This window comes from Dendrobium catenatum, unplaced genomic scaffold (genome assembly GCF_001605985.2).
Source record: "Dendrobium catenatum unplaced genomic scaffold, ASM160598v2 fragScaff_scaffold_1521, whole genome shotgun sequence".
NCBI lineage: Eukaryota > Viridiplantae > Streptophyta > Magnoliopsida > Asparagales > Orchidaceae > Dendrobium > Dendrobium catenatum.
Genome location: NW_021319983.1, coordinates 1342513 through 1358599, shown reverse-complemented (window position 1 = coordinate 1358599; position 16087 = coordinate 1342513). Strand labels below are relative to the sequence as shown.

The 16087-nt window shown below is 35.7% G+C and overlaps 3 protein-coding genes across 3 annotated transcripts in view; 2 read left to right on the top strand and 1 right to left on the bottom strand.

The window, feature by feature from the left end:
* LOC110111988 (calcium permeable stress-gated cation channel 1-like) overlaps nt 1–2551 on the top strand; it is a 74794-nt gene extending 72243 nt beyond the window's left edge. Inside the window, exon 11 of the mRNA XM_020844059.2 lies at nt 2441–2551. Coding sequence (XP_020699718.1) covers nt 2441–2551 — 111 coding nt within the window. The remainder of the gene's footprint in view (nt 1–2440) is intronic.
* Nucleotides 2552–5911: 3360 nt separating this feature from the next.
* On the top strand, nt 5912–12747 carry LOC110111983 (DNA-directed RNA polymerases II and IV subunit 5A). The gene is made up of 3 exons (XM_020844052.2): nt 5912–6118; nt 6277–6390; nt 12460–12747. Exons 1-3 carry the CDS (start codon nt 5927–5929, stop codon nt 12583–12585), a joined length of 432 nt encoding a protein of 143 aa, XP_020699711.1. The 5' UTR covers nt 5912–5926; the 3' UTR covers nt 12586–12747.
* A 606-nt stretch (nt 12748–13353) lies between these two features.
* On the bottom strand, nt 13354–15359 carry LOC110111985 (NADPH:quinone oxidoreductase). The gene is made up of 3 exons (XM_020844056.2): nt 15162–15359; nt 14795–14986; nt 13354–13754 (listed from the first exon to the last, which is right to left on the bottom strand). The coding sequence occupies exons 1-3, from the start codon at nt 15265–15267 to the stop codon at nt 13435–13437; spliced, it is 618 nt and encodes a 205-aa protein (XP_020699715.1). The 5' UTR covers nt 15268–15359; the 3' UTR covers nt 13354–13434.
* Nucleotides 15360–16087: the final 728 nt, after the last annotated feature.

Here is a 16087-nt window from a genome sequence, read left to right as displayed (position 1 = left end):
CTCGACAAATTGTTGCGGAGGATGAATGAATTTTGCTTTAAGTTGTTTGATAGTTATATTTCAATTTTAAATATTTGGGATTTTTGGATTTGTTGGAATTTTTGGATTTTTGGATATTTGGAAACTGCATTTGAAAAATATTTGTGAACTCCTCTGGTTGGAAAATTATTTTTGAACCCCTCCGGTTGAGATAAACATTCAACACGGCCATCATCGAGGTGTTTGAGGTTATTTCTCTTTTATTAATTGAATCTTGTCAACTCTATCAAATTATCGATAGAGGATCGGATTTCGTATATTTTATGCCCTTATTAGTGAATTCGTATTGTTATAGACCTTTGAAGGCCTAATATGAATGTATTGAAACTAATATACACGTGACCATCACCATAAACTTGTTTGATTGTTCTAACCCTGTCGACTTCTATTGACCCATATAGAAGGATCGGGTTCGAACTTGAATTCACTTATTGACCCGCGCAGCATCCCTAAACGTCACGTGTGTACCAATAACACGCTCGCCGGGACCCATGCAGGTTTGGGGGCATTTTATAATTAAACCCTTGTCGACTCCTTTTTACCTGCTAAGGAAGATCGGGTTTAAATTTAATAACCCGCGCAGCATCCCTAGACGTCACGTGTCTACCAATAACACGCTCATCGGAGCTCACGCGGGTTTTATAATTGCTTTTACCCCTTTTAGTGTACATATGTATACAATTTATAGTGCACGTGCATGAGTACTTTGAAAGTATTTGTAAACGCCTTATGTCCGCTAACACGAATGTTGCGGATCCAATGAAGTGGCATTATAGTTTGTGGACGCCTTCTGTCTCCTTGTAAGAATGTTGCAGATCTTGTGGCATGGCGTAGCAGCTTCTGAATTGGGTTGTTCGCTGCTTTGTACAGGTAGACTGTCTGTTGGAGAATTTTTGTATCCTCAAACGGATTGCATATTTTATAATCGGGCACGACATAAGAATACGATATATTACCCCGGAGGGTAAAAATACCATTTTCTTATGGGCTCAATAATAAAATTTACAATTATTTAACAGAGATTCCCCCACTCAATGTTTGGTTGAGTGGGGTTTATTTATTTCTGGGGTACAGACATCCCATAGGGGCAAGCCCCTATGGTTAATTACATCCCAAGTTTGATTTGGGAAAACTTTTGATTAAACTAGTGGTTTTTTTATTTTGAAGTCATTTAAATGTTGGCTAAAGTTTGATCTTTGTTGTTTTAAAATCCATGAAAGTCTTGCTTAAAGGGTTTTGGCCTTTAGGAATTTCAAGGAGTGGATCAACTTAGATTTAGATTTTGGGAATGAAAGTCAAAGGAGATGAAGTAGGGGCACTTGATTCTGAGAGGAAACTCAGAGGTGCCCAAACTATCCTATGTTGGGCTTTACATTTTAACAACCTAATTTTGGTTTAAGTTGAACTTTTTATTAGAAGATTGGGGCTTACATCCCAACAACACTTGTTGGAGGAATTGCCCAAAAGATGAGGGCTTATAGGGTGATTTGAAATCAACCCTTGCCTCGGACCCTAAGACTAAGGTGAGGACTACCGAGAGGTAGTGCCTCGAACCTAGATCTAACGAGTGCAAAGAGGGACTTACAAGCTACACCTCACAAGAGGCATAACCCGCCCGACCTCTGGATTTATTGTCCCGCCTGGAAGGGACTACCAGCTAACTCCTCCTAATCGCTTTTAAAACCATGTTGTTCGGTCTCAATGCAAATGTAGAGTGGTAGGGGTCATTTTTATTTAGAAGGTAGGACTTATAGCTTGGCTTTGAGGCCAAGATGCCTAAGCATGTGGGTATGCAAATGCTGACTCATAAAGAAAAAGACTTTTGTTATCTAGTCCTTAAGTGGAGGCATTCTACATGTGACACATTTTTGGCTATGCATGTTTGTTTTTTTTGTTTTGAAAACTTGGCTCCTTAGAGGGAGCCATGCAATTTTTCTTACTTGAAAGACATGGAGCCTAATTTGATTTTATTATTAGGTTGCTTACATGTTAAGGGGTAGAAAATTTAGTTTTTATCCTAAGAGCCTAACGTAATCAAGTCCAGGCCACACCCACAAAAACAAGAGAAGAAACCTAGGAAAGACATGCATTTCTATTGCGCACCCAGGTAAACAAATCAAAGCATGCTTTTATTTATATCAAATGAAAGGAAATGTAAAGAGTCCACATTATTACAACCAGATTTGGCAGCTGAGTTGCCTGCCATTATACAACCCAGTCAAATTTACAGACTCTACTTGTGGGGTTCTTCAGGATCTTGACTTTTGAATGGACATTAGGCTTCACCTTTGCAGGTACATCCTTCTAGTCCACTTCATTCTTTTGCTCCAAACCCCCACAAGTTTGATTACACATCCTAATTCTATCAAATACATATTTGAAAAGAAAAAGACTAATCCAGGAAGCTGGACAGCAAGCTGGAGGACTTGGGAATAGCAGAACTGCCGTTTCTGTTGCTGTAGTTCTCCTGGACAGCAGCTTTTTATGTTATGAGTCCCATGGCAGCACTTAGAACTTGTCCAGAATTCTGGACAGTACGTTGGAGAGGAGAAATTCCAGCCGTTTCCTCCTATTGGGTGCACGTGAGCATGAAAGGGTGGGAGGGAAACTGTGTGGACAGCAATGAAGGAGGGCTGGAGTTAATTTCCCTTTGATTTAGGCCTGGATTTGGAAGAAAAATTAAGTGGGGAGGAGGGGCATGGGGCGGGCCAGGAGAGAGAGGAGTGGGAATTGAAAACTTAAATTAATTTCAGCTTAAGTGGATTTGGAGGGAAAATGTTTGAAATTAAATTCAAATTTCAATTAGGATTGAGGGATTAAAGGAGCATTTAATGGGGGAAAGCCTATCATGGGGCCAGCGACATTAAGAGAGGGAGGGGGATTTTGTGGAGTGATTTAATAGCTGGAAGGGGGAAAATTGGATCGGGTGGAGGGGGAGGGGCCTTGGGCCGGCGGGTGGAGATGTGGTTTGGTGGTGATGTTGACACAAGGAGGGGAGGTGGTGATAGGCCGTCGGGTGGGGAGGAAGGAGGGGAGCTCTGGTGGAGGAAATTAAACAATCGGCGGCGGGGAGGAAGAAAGGGGTGTTGGAGGGAGAGGGGAAGAAAGGAGATGAAAGAGAAAATACAAATAAGATAAAAGAACTCACAAAGAAATCTTCAAGCGCCACTTCCTCAAGAACTCACAAAGAGATCTTGGAAAGTTCACGAACTCACAAAGAGATCTTTTTCCTCTCATGAACTCACTAAGAGATCAAACAAACACAAACTTTTCATTCAATAATTCATCATCTAGTACAATGCATGAGGCCTCCTATAAGTAGGCCAAAATGAAACAAAAACTAAAAGACATAAATGCCCTCGATGCTACAATATCAAATGACCACCCATAAGGTTAAAACAGTAAAAACTGAAAATATAAAATAAACTACTACATAAAATGACTCAAAATAAAAACTCCTGATCGTGGCCGTCAATCTCCGGCATCTCCAATGGTACACGTGTCGAAATCGCTGACGATGTCCTCATCAATGAGTATATGGATTATGACTATCAATAAAAATAAGATGAAGATCTTATATATATACTTTTTTAGCAATTTGACTCTTAATAGGACTTTGGAAGAAAAGGATTCATGTAGTCAACCCCACGTATAAATGCTTGTTGTTGTTGTATATATATTTTTTAGTAATTGCATTAGCACAGAAGTTATCTTTATTGTGGATATTATTTGTATAAAATTGTTTTGTTGTCATAGAAGTGTGATTTTTATACCTTTTCATTAATTACTTTTGCACAAAGTTTATGATATGTTTTAATATGTTAATAGGTTGGGATGTTAATATGTTACTTATTACTTTATACTTTGATGTATTCTCACTTTGCGCAATTTGTTGATTTTAAGGCTTACAGCTCACCTCACATATGAAATGCACCTCCATATGAAATTGTGTTATTTTAAACATTGCTTCTATGTGCAAAATGGCAACATCTTGAACCTAAGGCTTATATAATGAAATATTAATAAATGAATGAATTAATTTGAAAACATATAACGAAAAATAAACCTTAGGTGATTTGGGCATGTAAAATAAAGACTAGAAGATGTGTCAATAAGATAGTTAAAACTATTGTTTTGGGACGAAAGTAGCGTAACAAAATTTATAGAAAATAGAATTAATACCTCACAACAATAAGCAGGAGCAAGTGGAAGATGTGAATTCGTTACGGCAACTCTAAATAATTAGAATTAGAAAAAGGCTAATGATCATGATGAAGCTAATTTCACAAAAGTGGTAGCAAGAATTTTATTTGGTGGATCCATAAAGTTTTTGCAAAAGCTGTTTAGATGAGGAGAGAAAGGTGAAGAAATGAGCTTAAATCTTTGTTTATTGAGCCGTAATAAAATAATTTTGAATTCCAAAATTGAAGAAGTTATTTCATCCACAATTTGTAGGAATGATGTCATTGTAAGACCTATATCCTACTTTTGATTGAGCAAATTTTTATGCATCCAGCCATCCTCTCTATTAATTCTTTAAAAATTGAAATTTCTCTAAACTTTCCTTCTTTTCCCTCTCTCATGCGGCACTGCCAATATCCGGCCCATGGTAATCTTGGAGAATATCCCTTTGAGATCTCTATTATAGAATATCCATTAAATTTGAAAGCTAAAAATCTTAATTAATAGAGGATCATTCCCCCCACTAAGTTTTTCCAATAATTCACGCTCAAGTGATGCTGCCTGTTTAGTAAAATTGAAATGTCAAAAACGTTAATTTAACAGATCTGAGATGTCTAGGTTAAGGTTTCATTGATAATGCTGTGTTGTGCTATTTGGTGGATATAATGAAGTCACTGCTAGTGGGATGGTCCTGAAGCTCCAGCCAAGTTACAGGGTTTTTTTTACCTTTCTAATTATAAGGAAACTAATGGCTGAGAATCACCAGCGTCAGTAGACTTTCGCAGCCCCTCAACCTTTTCCTTCATTTCCTCTCCTTCCATTCTCTAATCTGTTCTGAATTTTTTTTTTTAAATTGTAGGATGGCTTGGACAGGTGTATGAGGTAATTTAAAATAGACTTAAGTGATTTAGACATTCAAAAAGAAGGGTAAAAAAAGTAAAAAATGTACCCATTTGACAGTAGGTATAATTAGCATATGTGGATGGATATAAGTTCTTTAAAATAATTTGCAAAGAATGGTCTTATGAAGTGCAAATAGAAAACGAGGATTAAAAAATCTGACGCCAAATAAGTTTGTAAAGGCAAATGGTGGTGATGGCTTGATTAAATCTAAGATTTTCTTATTTAAGACTCTAACAATAGAAAACTATAGGTTCTGTGACCATTATAAAGGTTGTTGTATTGTTGTTTATTCAGGGAACTAATTGTTGTATTTCTTCCACTGACTCTGACAGCTTGATCTTTATATATTTGGGGACCTTTAATATTCTGTTTATATTGTTGGACCTTTAATATTCTCTTATATTCTCACCTTCGTTGTTATGAAAGTTAGCCTTATTTTCATGTTGAGGACTGTTTATCTGTAAGGGCCTTTATTAATTGCCGTTGGGTATGTCTAACTTCCCTTCAACACCGCACCAAGATGTGCTCACGACAAAATACAAAATTTTCATTATAGTTGTGATGATTGTCAAAATTTTGTTGCGTTTCATGTACTTTTGGATGTATAAACCACGCCAGCTTTAGTTGAACAGAAGCTTCTAGTCATTCAGTAAACTTTATCTATAAGTTACAAGCATCTTATAGCTGTTAATGACAGCAATGACATTTTTTTTTATATAGAAAAAGTATATGATTTAGTTTTTAAGTATTTTATTTAGTCATGAATCTTGACAGCTGTGTGCATTCTTATTGTTGATATTCTATGTTGAACCAGATTTATGTCTTTTTCCCGACTGATGTAAAGGTTGGTATGAAACACGTAAAGAAATATGTTGAGTTGATGAAGGCAGATAATGTTCTGCGAGCAATATTAGTAGTTCAGCAAAATTTGACTCCATTTGCAAGATCATACGTTGCAGAACTTACTCCAATAATTCATTTGGAGGTTTTTCAGGTAAACCGAGATTAGGTGGCCTTCACCATAACATTACATGAATGATTATGACATTTCCCTAGGGAAATCTGATTTTCAGCTCCGTCTAATGTTAGATGATACTTGTTGTTCATGCGATTTTCAGTCTTATTGTCCTTCTGACATAAAAAAATGATCAGGAGGCTGAGCTGCTGGTAAACATTAAAGACCACGTTCTTGTGCCAGAGCACCAGGTGCTTACAAGTGAGGAAAAGAAAACTTTGTTGGAGCGTTATACTTTGAAAGAAACTCAGGTATGTTTCTGCATGCATGCCCAAGGGGCTTAGCTCGATCCTGTACAACTTAGTGACCATTTCTTAGGTCCTATGCTATGTTCCTTTAAAGGAAACAAATTATTTCCTTATTTCAAAGCTTTTACAGTCCATTTGTAGCTTTTTTTCAAGTACAGCTACAATTTTTTGCATTTTTAACGAAATATTTTTCATCCTTTGGCATACTCTCTCATTTGTGTCTTTTTAGAGTTACTGAAATCATTTTGTTGACATGGTCAAACACTTAGTTTTTCAGTTGATCTTTGTTGGGAGTTATAGAATTACTGAAATATTGCTTTATGAATGGTTGACATGCCTGGCTTTATAAAGTTATCTAAGTTTATCTGATTTGGGATGAGGACTGTAGGACAGATAGGTAAAGGAGGTAGAAATTCCCATTAGCCTTTATGAAGATTATTCTTCCGTTTTCAACCATACAAAATTGTCAATTGAAGAACTTCCTATTAGTATTCGAAACCTTAGTAAATTCACATATTATGCCTGTTTAATATAAATATACAAAATTTATCATTATTGTCCATATTTATTGACATTTTCAATATTTTTGCTTAGTGAGTTGTTAACTCTATTTTATGCAAATATGCTTGGGTAACATCTATCTATTTTATCTTTGCCGTACTCCTTTTCATTCGTATTTCTTTGACAATAATTTTGTCGAACTATCCTTTGGGTGTATCATTTATCTTACATTATACATGCCCAATCCTCTAATTTTATTATTTTTAATCTTTTATAAATGGATGTTATTTACCTATCCTTCTAATTGAATCTTTTATCAATCTGTCTTTCATAATTTTGACACACATTAAACTTATCATTTTTACTTTTATCACACTCACTTTTCCCATCAAAGACTTCTTTATTAGGCATCTATTAAATCCATTTAACATAACCAACCTAAATACATTTTTATAAAATTATCTTTGAATCTTTATTATATTATCTTATCACATTGTAACCTGAGGTATTTATCTATTTTATTCACTCATGCTTATCTCTAGAACTTATTCCCTCACTATATCCCCAACATTCTCATTCTTAATTATAAAAATTGTTTTGTTTTTTACAAAAAGTATGGGAAATGCATTTATTTAAAAATTAAAATATTTGATACTATCATGCATAATCCATGAACTTAATTTCTAAATGAAAAAATGACCAAATTGACACCCTAACATTTTTCTGAAGGATCAAAATAATCCTGATTATATGAAAATATCTATTTGGTCTCTGACCCTTTAAATATGGACCAAATTAGTTCCTTTGTGAGATCATTTAAGTCCTTATTTAAAATGTCAATGGACTATTTTGATCCGTTGTAAAAAATCAGAGGACCATTTTGGTCTTTATCTCTTTTCTAAAAACTAATTTGTTTACTAATCTGTCTTTATGAGTAGGCTTTGATTAATTTTTTTTAATTTATTTTGATTTTTGCCTCTTATATTCTATACATTCAATTGTTAATTGTGTATTATGATATTGTTAACTTGGCAATCTAGAATTTGAAGCTGGGATAATTTAAATTTAGTTTCATCCTTTTTTTTTCTCTTGCTTGACTTGTTATTTCAATAGTGACTCTTTTTAGTATATTATATAAATAGTTATTACTTTTAATTTGGATTTGTGTATATTTTATACATATATGTTATATATACATTTTTATTTTTAAGCTCAAACTTTATATGAAAATTGTATGATTCACATACACCTACTTGTATTTCTTAATGCGTTGACTGTATTTATGTAGAAGTTAAATGATTTAAATATACATAGATATCTATTCTTGTTTAAAACTAGTACGGCAGTTCACTTTGTAACCATGAGCTTCAAAAACTGCGGAAGATTTCTAAATAATTGTTGAAGGGTAGGGACAAAATATGTGGACAAGGAAACACCAAGCAAAAATTTTCAAGAATCAGAGCGTCTAGGCTCTCCTTCTGATGAATAAGCTATTAGCATTCCTATGGGTCTATTTAGTTTATATTTTGTTAACCTCTATGTATTAACCAGTAGAACAAAAAAAAATCATCATCAAAATCATACCCGGCGGATCCACGACATCTGCCCGAAATCCCGACTGAAATCCCCGGAATCCTACCGAAATCCCGCTGTTCAGCGCCGAATCAGTCGCTTCTCCCGCGATTCCTGCTGAAATTCGGCTCTCGATCGCTGCCCCGTTCTCGTCGTTAAATACCGAACCCTCAGTTGCTTCTGCTCTCCACTCCCGAATCCTTCTTCCTCTGTCCGACCTCTCTGCTCTTCGATCCTCTGCTTCCCGAACTCCTCTCCCACGACACTCTCCTGCTCTCGACTCCAAACCACTGCGGAAGCCTCTCATCCCGCGACCTCCTTCCTCTCCCATTGCCGATCTCAAGCCAGCGCCTGGATCCCGTCAGGTTCCGACCTCCTCTGGCCAAGAGAGAGAGAGAGAGAACCCTCAACTCCTTCCACGCTCTCCTGCTCTCGACTCCAAACCACTGCGGAAGCCTCTCATCCCGCGACCTCCTTCCTCTCCCATTGCCGATCTCAAGCCAGCGCCTGGATCCCGTCAGGTTCCGACCTCCTCTGGCCGAGAGAGAGAGAGAGAGAGAGAGAGAGAGAGAGAGAGAGAGAAAGAGAGAGAGGGTGCCGAACTCTACCTGGCCGAAACCCCCTTGCTCCTCCCGTCCGACTCCAACAACCCGCAACTTCTGCGGGTTCGTCCGATCCAGAGAACCGAGAGAGAGAGAGAGAGAGAGAGAGAGAGAGAGAGAGAGAGAGAGAGAGAGAGAGAGAGATCAAGCCCCTCTCATACCCGAGCCATCCTCTTCCTTCCCCGACGATCCCTTCTTTAGGATCGGAAGTTACTCCATTTTGATCGGAAGTAAGCACAGGAGCTTTTGCCGTAAAGGTAATTTCTCCCTTTCACGTGCTACTTCAGCCAAATCCAATAAATCCTCTGAACAGAGGAAAAGTGTAGAAGGGTTGGTATTGGGTTTAACTAGTGTTAATGCTAATTGATTATAATTTTAATTATAATTATTTTTAATAAATTGTATTTAATTATAATTAATTTTGATTCAATAATTATAATTAATGTTAATTAATTATAATTAAAAAATGACCAAATTGACACCCTAACATTTTTCTGAAGGATCAAAATAATCCTGATTATATGAAAATATCTATTTGGTCTCTGACCCTTTAAATATGGACCAAATTAGTTCCTTTGTGAGATCATTTAAGTCCTTATTTAAAATGTCAATGGACTATTTTGATCCGTTGTAAAAAATCAGAGGACCATTTTGGTCTTTATCTCTTTTCTAAAAACTAATTTGTTTACTAATCTGTCTTTATGAGTAGGCTTTGATTAATTTTTTTTAATTTATTTTGATTTTTGCCTCTTATATTCTATACATTCAATTGTTAATTGTGTATTATGATATTGTTAACTTGGCAATCTAGAATTTGAAGCTGGGATAATTTAAATTTAGTTTCATCCTTTTTTTTTTCTCTTGCTTGACTTGTTATTTCAATAGTGACTCTTTTTAGTATATTATATAAATAGTTATTACTTTTAATTTGGATTTGTGTATATTTTATACATATATGTTATATATACATTTTTATTTTTAAGCTCAAACTTTATATGAAAATTGTATGATTCACATACACCTACTTGTATTTCTTACTGCGTTGACTGTATTTATGTAGAAGTTAAATGATTTAAATATACATAGATATCTATTCTTGTTTAAAACTAGTACGGCAGTTCACTTTGTAACCATGAGCTTCAAAAACTGCGGAAGATTTCTAAATAATTGTTGAAGGGTAGGGACAAAATATGTGGACAAGGAAACACCAAGCAAAAAATTTCAAGAATCAGAGCGTCTAGGCTCTCCTTCTGATGAATAAGCTATTAGCTTTCCTATGGGTCTATTTAGTTTATATTTAAACTTAGGATGCTGGCTAATATTGTGTATTCGGATCACTACAGCACCTTAACGCTTTAAATAGGTCAGAAATTTCTTGGAATATTGGTTTCGCAATCCTTCAGTAATAGGTTGCTCAGTAAGCTTGCTTTTTGGTTTCCAATCCTCATTGCTCTTCATGTTCCATTTTTTCCTGTATTGGACTTGAACATTTTGTGGTGATGGTTGACATTGTTATTGTCACGTTGAAGTTCCAAGGCTTAAATCATGATCATCAATGCTTTGCAAAGTTCCTTTCTAGTATATAAAAGCGCAAATAGTCACTAATCAGTAATCACCTAATTTTCCCAAGCAACATTTGTGGCATTACCTTACTGTGGTTGAATAAATTGCATATATTAACATCATTTCAAATAGAGCATTTATTTTGTTTTGAATGTATTTTTGTGCAACTTCCAAGTTTAACTCTGTTACTTCTGATTTCATTTAGGTTGTGTTAATTTGTAGCAGACAAATATTTATTCTTAAGGCTTAAAACTGAAGTTTTGTGTATTATGTAGCTAAATAGTAGGATGTCACGTATTCATTTATGTTAATATTCTTTCTTTTGATCCTCCAGATAGATTCAAATCAATTTTTTTAGATCTATTTTGTTCAGGTTCATCAGAACATTTTATAGCTTAAATTGTGTGAGGTTGTGTAGGCTTAAGTATATTACTCTCTGAAACAGTGTTTGTTTGCTTGTTGGGACTTCATGTGCCAGCTCGCTCTCAGTGCCACTCTCGCATATGTGCTCTCTCTCTCTCTTCCACTCTAGTACCACCAATCATTTGCCTCAAATGCTGAGTTTGCTTCTGCCCTTAACTTTTGGAGAAATTATTCTGTGCAGATACCGGACAGTCTGGAGATCAACCAGAACACGCCACGTCACCCGGTACACACCGGTACCGAGCAAAAAAGTGATGTAGCGCGTTCTGGTTGGTCTCCGGACGCTGTCCGAGGCCCGCACAAAATAATTTTTCCAACTTTTGCGAACTCAAATAGAAAACAACTGCATTGGTCATCCGCAGCTTCATGATGCTTCATGCTCCTTCCAACCGAATGTCCATCTCGATTATTATGGATTGCAAGCTTTCCTGCCAACATCTAGACCCCCAAATTTCTTGAATGCCAATGTCGCACAGAACCTCTTCCTTCAGTGCCAATATCCTACCATGTTTTTTTGAAGTGGGTGGGTGCTTTGAAGTCCAATGGATTATAACTCTCCAAAGTAAGGTTGGGCTTGCCTATTCTAATGAATGGTGATGACCTTATTTTGGCCTTGCGGAGTAGGCTCAGCATCTCACTTCCGAGACAGGCTTGGCTTAGGTTTGTGATGTACAACATCCTTTAGGTGCTTATGGTTTTATGAACCAAACAAATTAGGACATTTATGCCAATTAAGATAAACGCATACACACATCACATACGAAAGACTTGAATTCAAAATTTCTTAGTTGATATCCAAAAATTCCAACCAATAGATTAAGAAGAGTTGAATGTAGCTCATCAATCAATCATCACATTAGTATTTGGATCTATTATGGGAATTTGCGAGTCATTCGAAGGAGAAACTACCTACCTCTGATTAATTGAGAAATTATTAAGTGCGGAGTCCAGACGGAAAGAACTGTCCAGATATGTGAGTTGTTGCATGTAGCTCATCAATCAATCATCACCTTAGTATTTGGATCTATCATAGGAATTTGCAAGTCATTCGAAGGAGAAACTAACTACCTCTAATTAGTTGAGAAATTATTATGTGAGGAGTCCGAACGAGAAGAACTGTCCGGATATGTGAGTTTACACACTGTGTACAAATTTATATACAATGTGTATCATATTTTTGTACACACTGTGTACACTCAGTCCAGACAGCTCTTCCCGTCCGAACTCATAGAATAATTTCTCCTGATTAGTTAGTGTAGGTGTCAGAGTGGTCTGAATCACTCTTTTTTCCTTTGCACTCGGCTGGGTTTGATTCAATCTGATGCATTGGCTCATCTCTGATTGTATTTCTTTATCATGACTAATACTAACCTGCTTTTGTTCGGTTATTTATGATTTTATTGGTAAACAGCTCCCAAGAATTCAAGTCATAGATCCAATTGCAAGATATTACGGCCTCAAACGGAGTCAAGTTGTGAAGATCATCAGACCCAGTGAAACTGCAGGAAGATATGTCACTTATCGATATGTTGTATGACTTCTGATTTTTTTTTTAATCTCAATTAAATCATATTCGGATAGATTTTTATATATCTTAACATTACAGAACCCTCGGGACCTATCATCTGACCTTGTATTGTAAGTATGCTTGAATTATGTTTATATTGAAGATTTCGAACTATTTCAAGTTTTCTTTTAACATTTATATTAACTTTGTTTTAAGCTATATTTTCTTTAAAAAAATTCAAGATTGTGAATTATTAAAATGTAATAAATAATAAAATTATAATTATCTTTATATCACATGATTTAAACATTATATATATAAATAAAGAGGAAGAGAGTTTTAGATTTTATTTGAGATAGTAATTTTATTGTTTTTTAAAGAAGCTTAGCTTTTTAACATAAAAAGGCTTTGAACTAAAAATTACTATAATAAAAAGTAGTAAAAATTTTATTGCAAGCTAATAACCGATAAGATATATATATAAAGAGATCAAACTTTTTATGAGAGAAAAATCCAATCTTTTAAATCAAATGTAGTTTATCTTGTTCTTTTGGTTGGGGCTTTAACTACTAATTAAGAGATTTTGGATTTGATTTTTACAGATATGTTATATATATGACTTTGCCTAAATTGACCCAAATATTTCTCAAAAAATATATATATATTTTAGTATGCAGCCTCATTTGCAACTAAAGAAACTAAAACATGAAAGAAAATTTCAAGATAAACAGCTCAACTTTAAGCCTCCAAAGTTCGTTCTTTCCTTTAAATAAAGAAAGAATTTACATTAGCCCCCCAAGAATCTCATACAATAATAATATGAACTGAAAATTAAACAGGAAGATGGGTACTTCATAGAAAAGACAAGTACATTGCTTGCTAAACAATGGTGTTAGTGTTACCCCGCTGAAGTCGACAGGTGAAGGACTGCAGTGATAAGAGCAGTTCCTTCAGCCTCTGTTGAATCTCAGAGTCGATCAAATTCCCATCGCTATCGAATTTCTTTGGGGGCTTATGACCTAAAATGAACAATTCAGGCTTGTTGATGAAATGTAGATCCAGAAAAACTCCCACTTGGCGTAGATGATACTGTGATCGTTGCCCAGCAGAACCTCCTGCAGCACTTACAACTGCGGCAGATTTTCCAGCCATCACATTTGGAGGTCGAGAGGCCCAATCAATGGCGTTTTTCAAAGGAGCTAAAACAACCATAAACAGTAATGAGAACATCACATTGATAAAAAAACAGAATATGTTCGGAAGACGGATTAGTTAGAGATAAAAAACTATACAAGATGTCACCACATATGCGAGGACTTCAAGATCTAAAGTATGTTTTCTCACAGGTGCAAGCCCCTATAGTTAAATATCTCTCCCAATGACAGGAGAACATTTTCGATTAAGACTTATCATTAGACACTAAGCACCCAATGTATAATAGTAGCATATTTAAATATTTAAGATTAAAACTTTTAGCACTTTTTACTTGAAGCAAAGTGTGGGAGGATTGATGATAAACACGATTAAGATCTCATGATTCCATCGTCCATAGATGTCATAGTGCTTAGTCTACTTAGTCAGAGAAGGTGATCGGCTCAACCTAACCAAAGAATCTATATCCGCAACCATGAGTTGTTTCATACAATGGTTCCTTGTAAAGTTTAGGTGGGTGTTTGTTTGAGGGACAAATTTAAGTTAATGTTAGCTATATCAAAGACAAAGAATTTGAGGGACAAATTCTATTGGCTTTAGTTTAAAAATATTAGAAATGAACATTGGCTTATATCTGAAAGAGATCATAAATGACTTGCATGGAAATCCCACAGATAGGTATCCATTACTTTTGGTTTTAGGTGTTTCCTATTGAACAATTAGATTAATATCAGAGACAAAGAATCAAGTAAACCTTTCACTGAGGTGTTCTTTAAATAGAAAAGGTTTAAACAAAAATGTTATAAGAACACAACAAATCAGACTGAGTATTTCAAATACTTGCATCGAACAAGAGATTCATGGTCTATTTGCTAGGAGAAAAATGTAATCAGTTCAATTTTTAGAACTTTATAAATTTAAAAGCTGAATTTTGAAAGAAAACAAATAGAACAGAACTTTCTTTATGAATCATTTATCATTAAGGAAAAAAGGGCTTTCATATCAAATTTCTTGCAGATTCCTTCATCAGGAAACCTTGAAAGACTGAGATAAGAATATGATGAGTGATCAGAGATGAAATTAGTACCAGACAGCGAATAGTTGTACTCGGGCGAGGCAAAGAGGATACTATCGGCCTCGAGTATTTTTCGGCGGAAGGCATCGACAACCGGAGGGTAGCCACCATCGATCTCTAGGTCTGTGTTTAGGAGAGGAAGGGAACCGATGTCGACTAACTCTATATGCATACCGCTTATGTCCTCTTCGCATAGCTTCTTGGCTTCAAGTTAGATAGAGGGTTTTCAAACCGAACAGATAAGAAATTCAATTAGTCACAGAGGAATTCCAAGCCGAGCTTATAGTAAAAGAAGAATTAAAATTAGTTACAGAAGGATCCAATCCTAACATAAAGGAAGATAAGAAATGAACACACAGATATTCTAATTACAATTTACCGTAGCGGATGAGTCCGCGGTTGAAAGAGGCGCGGCGAAGAGAACCACATATGGCCGCTACCCTTATAATCGTCGCATTCTCGCTCACCACCGTCCCTTCCATCATCCCTCTCTCTCTCTTTTCCTCTATCTCTCTCTGTCTTTCTCGACTCTTCCTTCCCTCTCACCAGCTTTCAAATCAGATCGCCAAAGAAATTGGAGAAGAACAATTGCAGCACGGCAAGCAGATATGCAGAAACAAATTGTGTACCTTACGTGCTTTATTTCATATTTGTATATTATATATATTCCCAAAAAAATATTATATATATATTAAGATTATAAGATGATTGTTAATATAATAAGTCAAATAGAATTTAAGTACTGTGACACGAACACTGAAAAAATGATTTTTCCAAAGTGTACATTGTAACAGTCCAAATTCTAATTCTCGAGATATTGCCCTTTGACATAAAAGCCTCACGATTTTTGCCTAAAGGAGAGGGGGCATCACACTTCTCTTAACTCTCCTCCCTCTCTCAAAACCTGAACCTCTCCCTCACATCACTTAATTTATCTCTCCTCTCGACCATTCCCCGATAAAAACCATCGAGCCCTCTCATCTCTTTCTATATCTCTTGTCACTCACTTTCTGCTCGTCTTGAGCCTTCCCACAATCACAGCCATCGAGCCTTCTCATCTCGCTCTGTTTCCCTCTCATAACCACTAAGAGAGGTCTTCCTCGGCTTTTGTTCTCCATTGATAAAAGAATGTCAACAAAGAAATCTTCTCCTTCATAAACCTCCATATTTTTCATCTAATCCTAATGAGATCCATTTCTAACATCTTCTTCTTCAATGTTCACAAATTTTTTGTCCAATCACACTTACATTTGTCACAACTTTATAGAAATTCTTTTTATTTATTATTAATCTCAAATCAAAGAT

What these genes read in the sequence shown, in the direction of transcription:
- LOC110111985 (XM_020844056.2), bottom strand. Translation starts at nt 15,267, where the DNA reads ATGATGGAAGGGACGGTGGTGAGCGAGAATGCGACGATTATAAGGGTA. An exon ending in CCGCGGACTCATCCGCTACG is followed by an intron (nt 14,987 to 15,161) that starts GTAAATTGTAAT and finishes TCTAACTTGAAG; the next exon opens with CCAAGAAGCTATGCGAAGAG. An exon ending in GTACAACTATTCGCTGTCTG is followed by an intron (nt 13,755 to 14,794) that starts GTACTAATTTCA and finishes TGGTTGTTTTAG; the next exon opens with CTCCTTTGAAAAACGCCATT.
- LOC110111983 (XM_020844052.2), top strand. Translation starts at nt 5,927, where the DNA reads ATGTTGAACCAGATTTATGTCTTTTTCCCGACTGATGTAAAGGTTGGT. An exon ending in TTCATTTGGAGGTTTTTCAG is followed by an intron (nt 6,119 to 6,276) that starts GTAAACCGAGAT and finishes AAAAATGATCAG; the next exon opens with GAGGCTGAGCTGCTGGTAAA. An exon ending in ATACTTTGAAAGAAACTCAG is followed by an intron (nt 6,391 to 12,459) that starts GTATGTTTCTGC and finishes ATTGGTAAACAG; the next exon opens with CTCCCAAGAATTCAAGTCAT.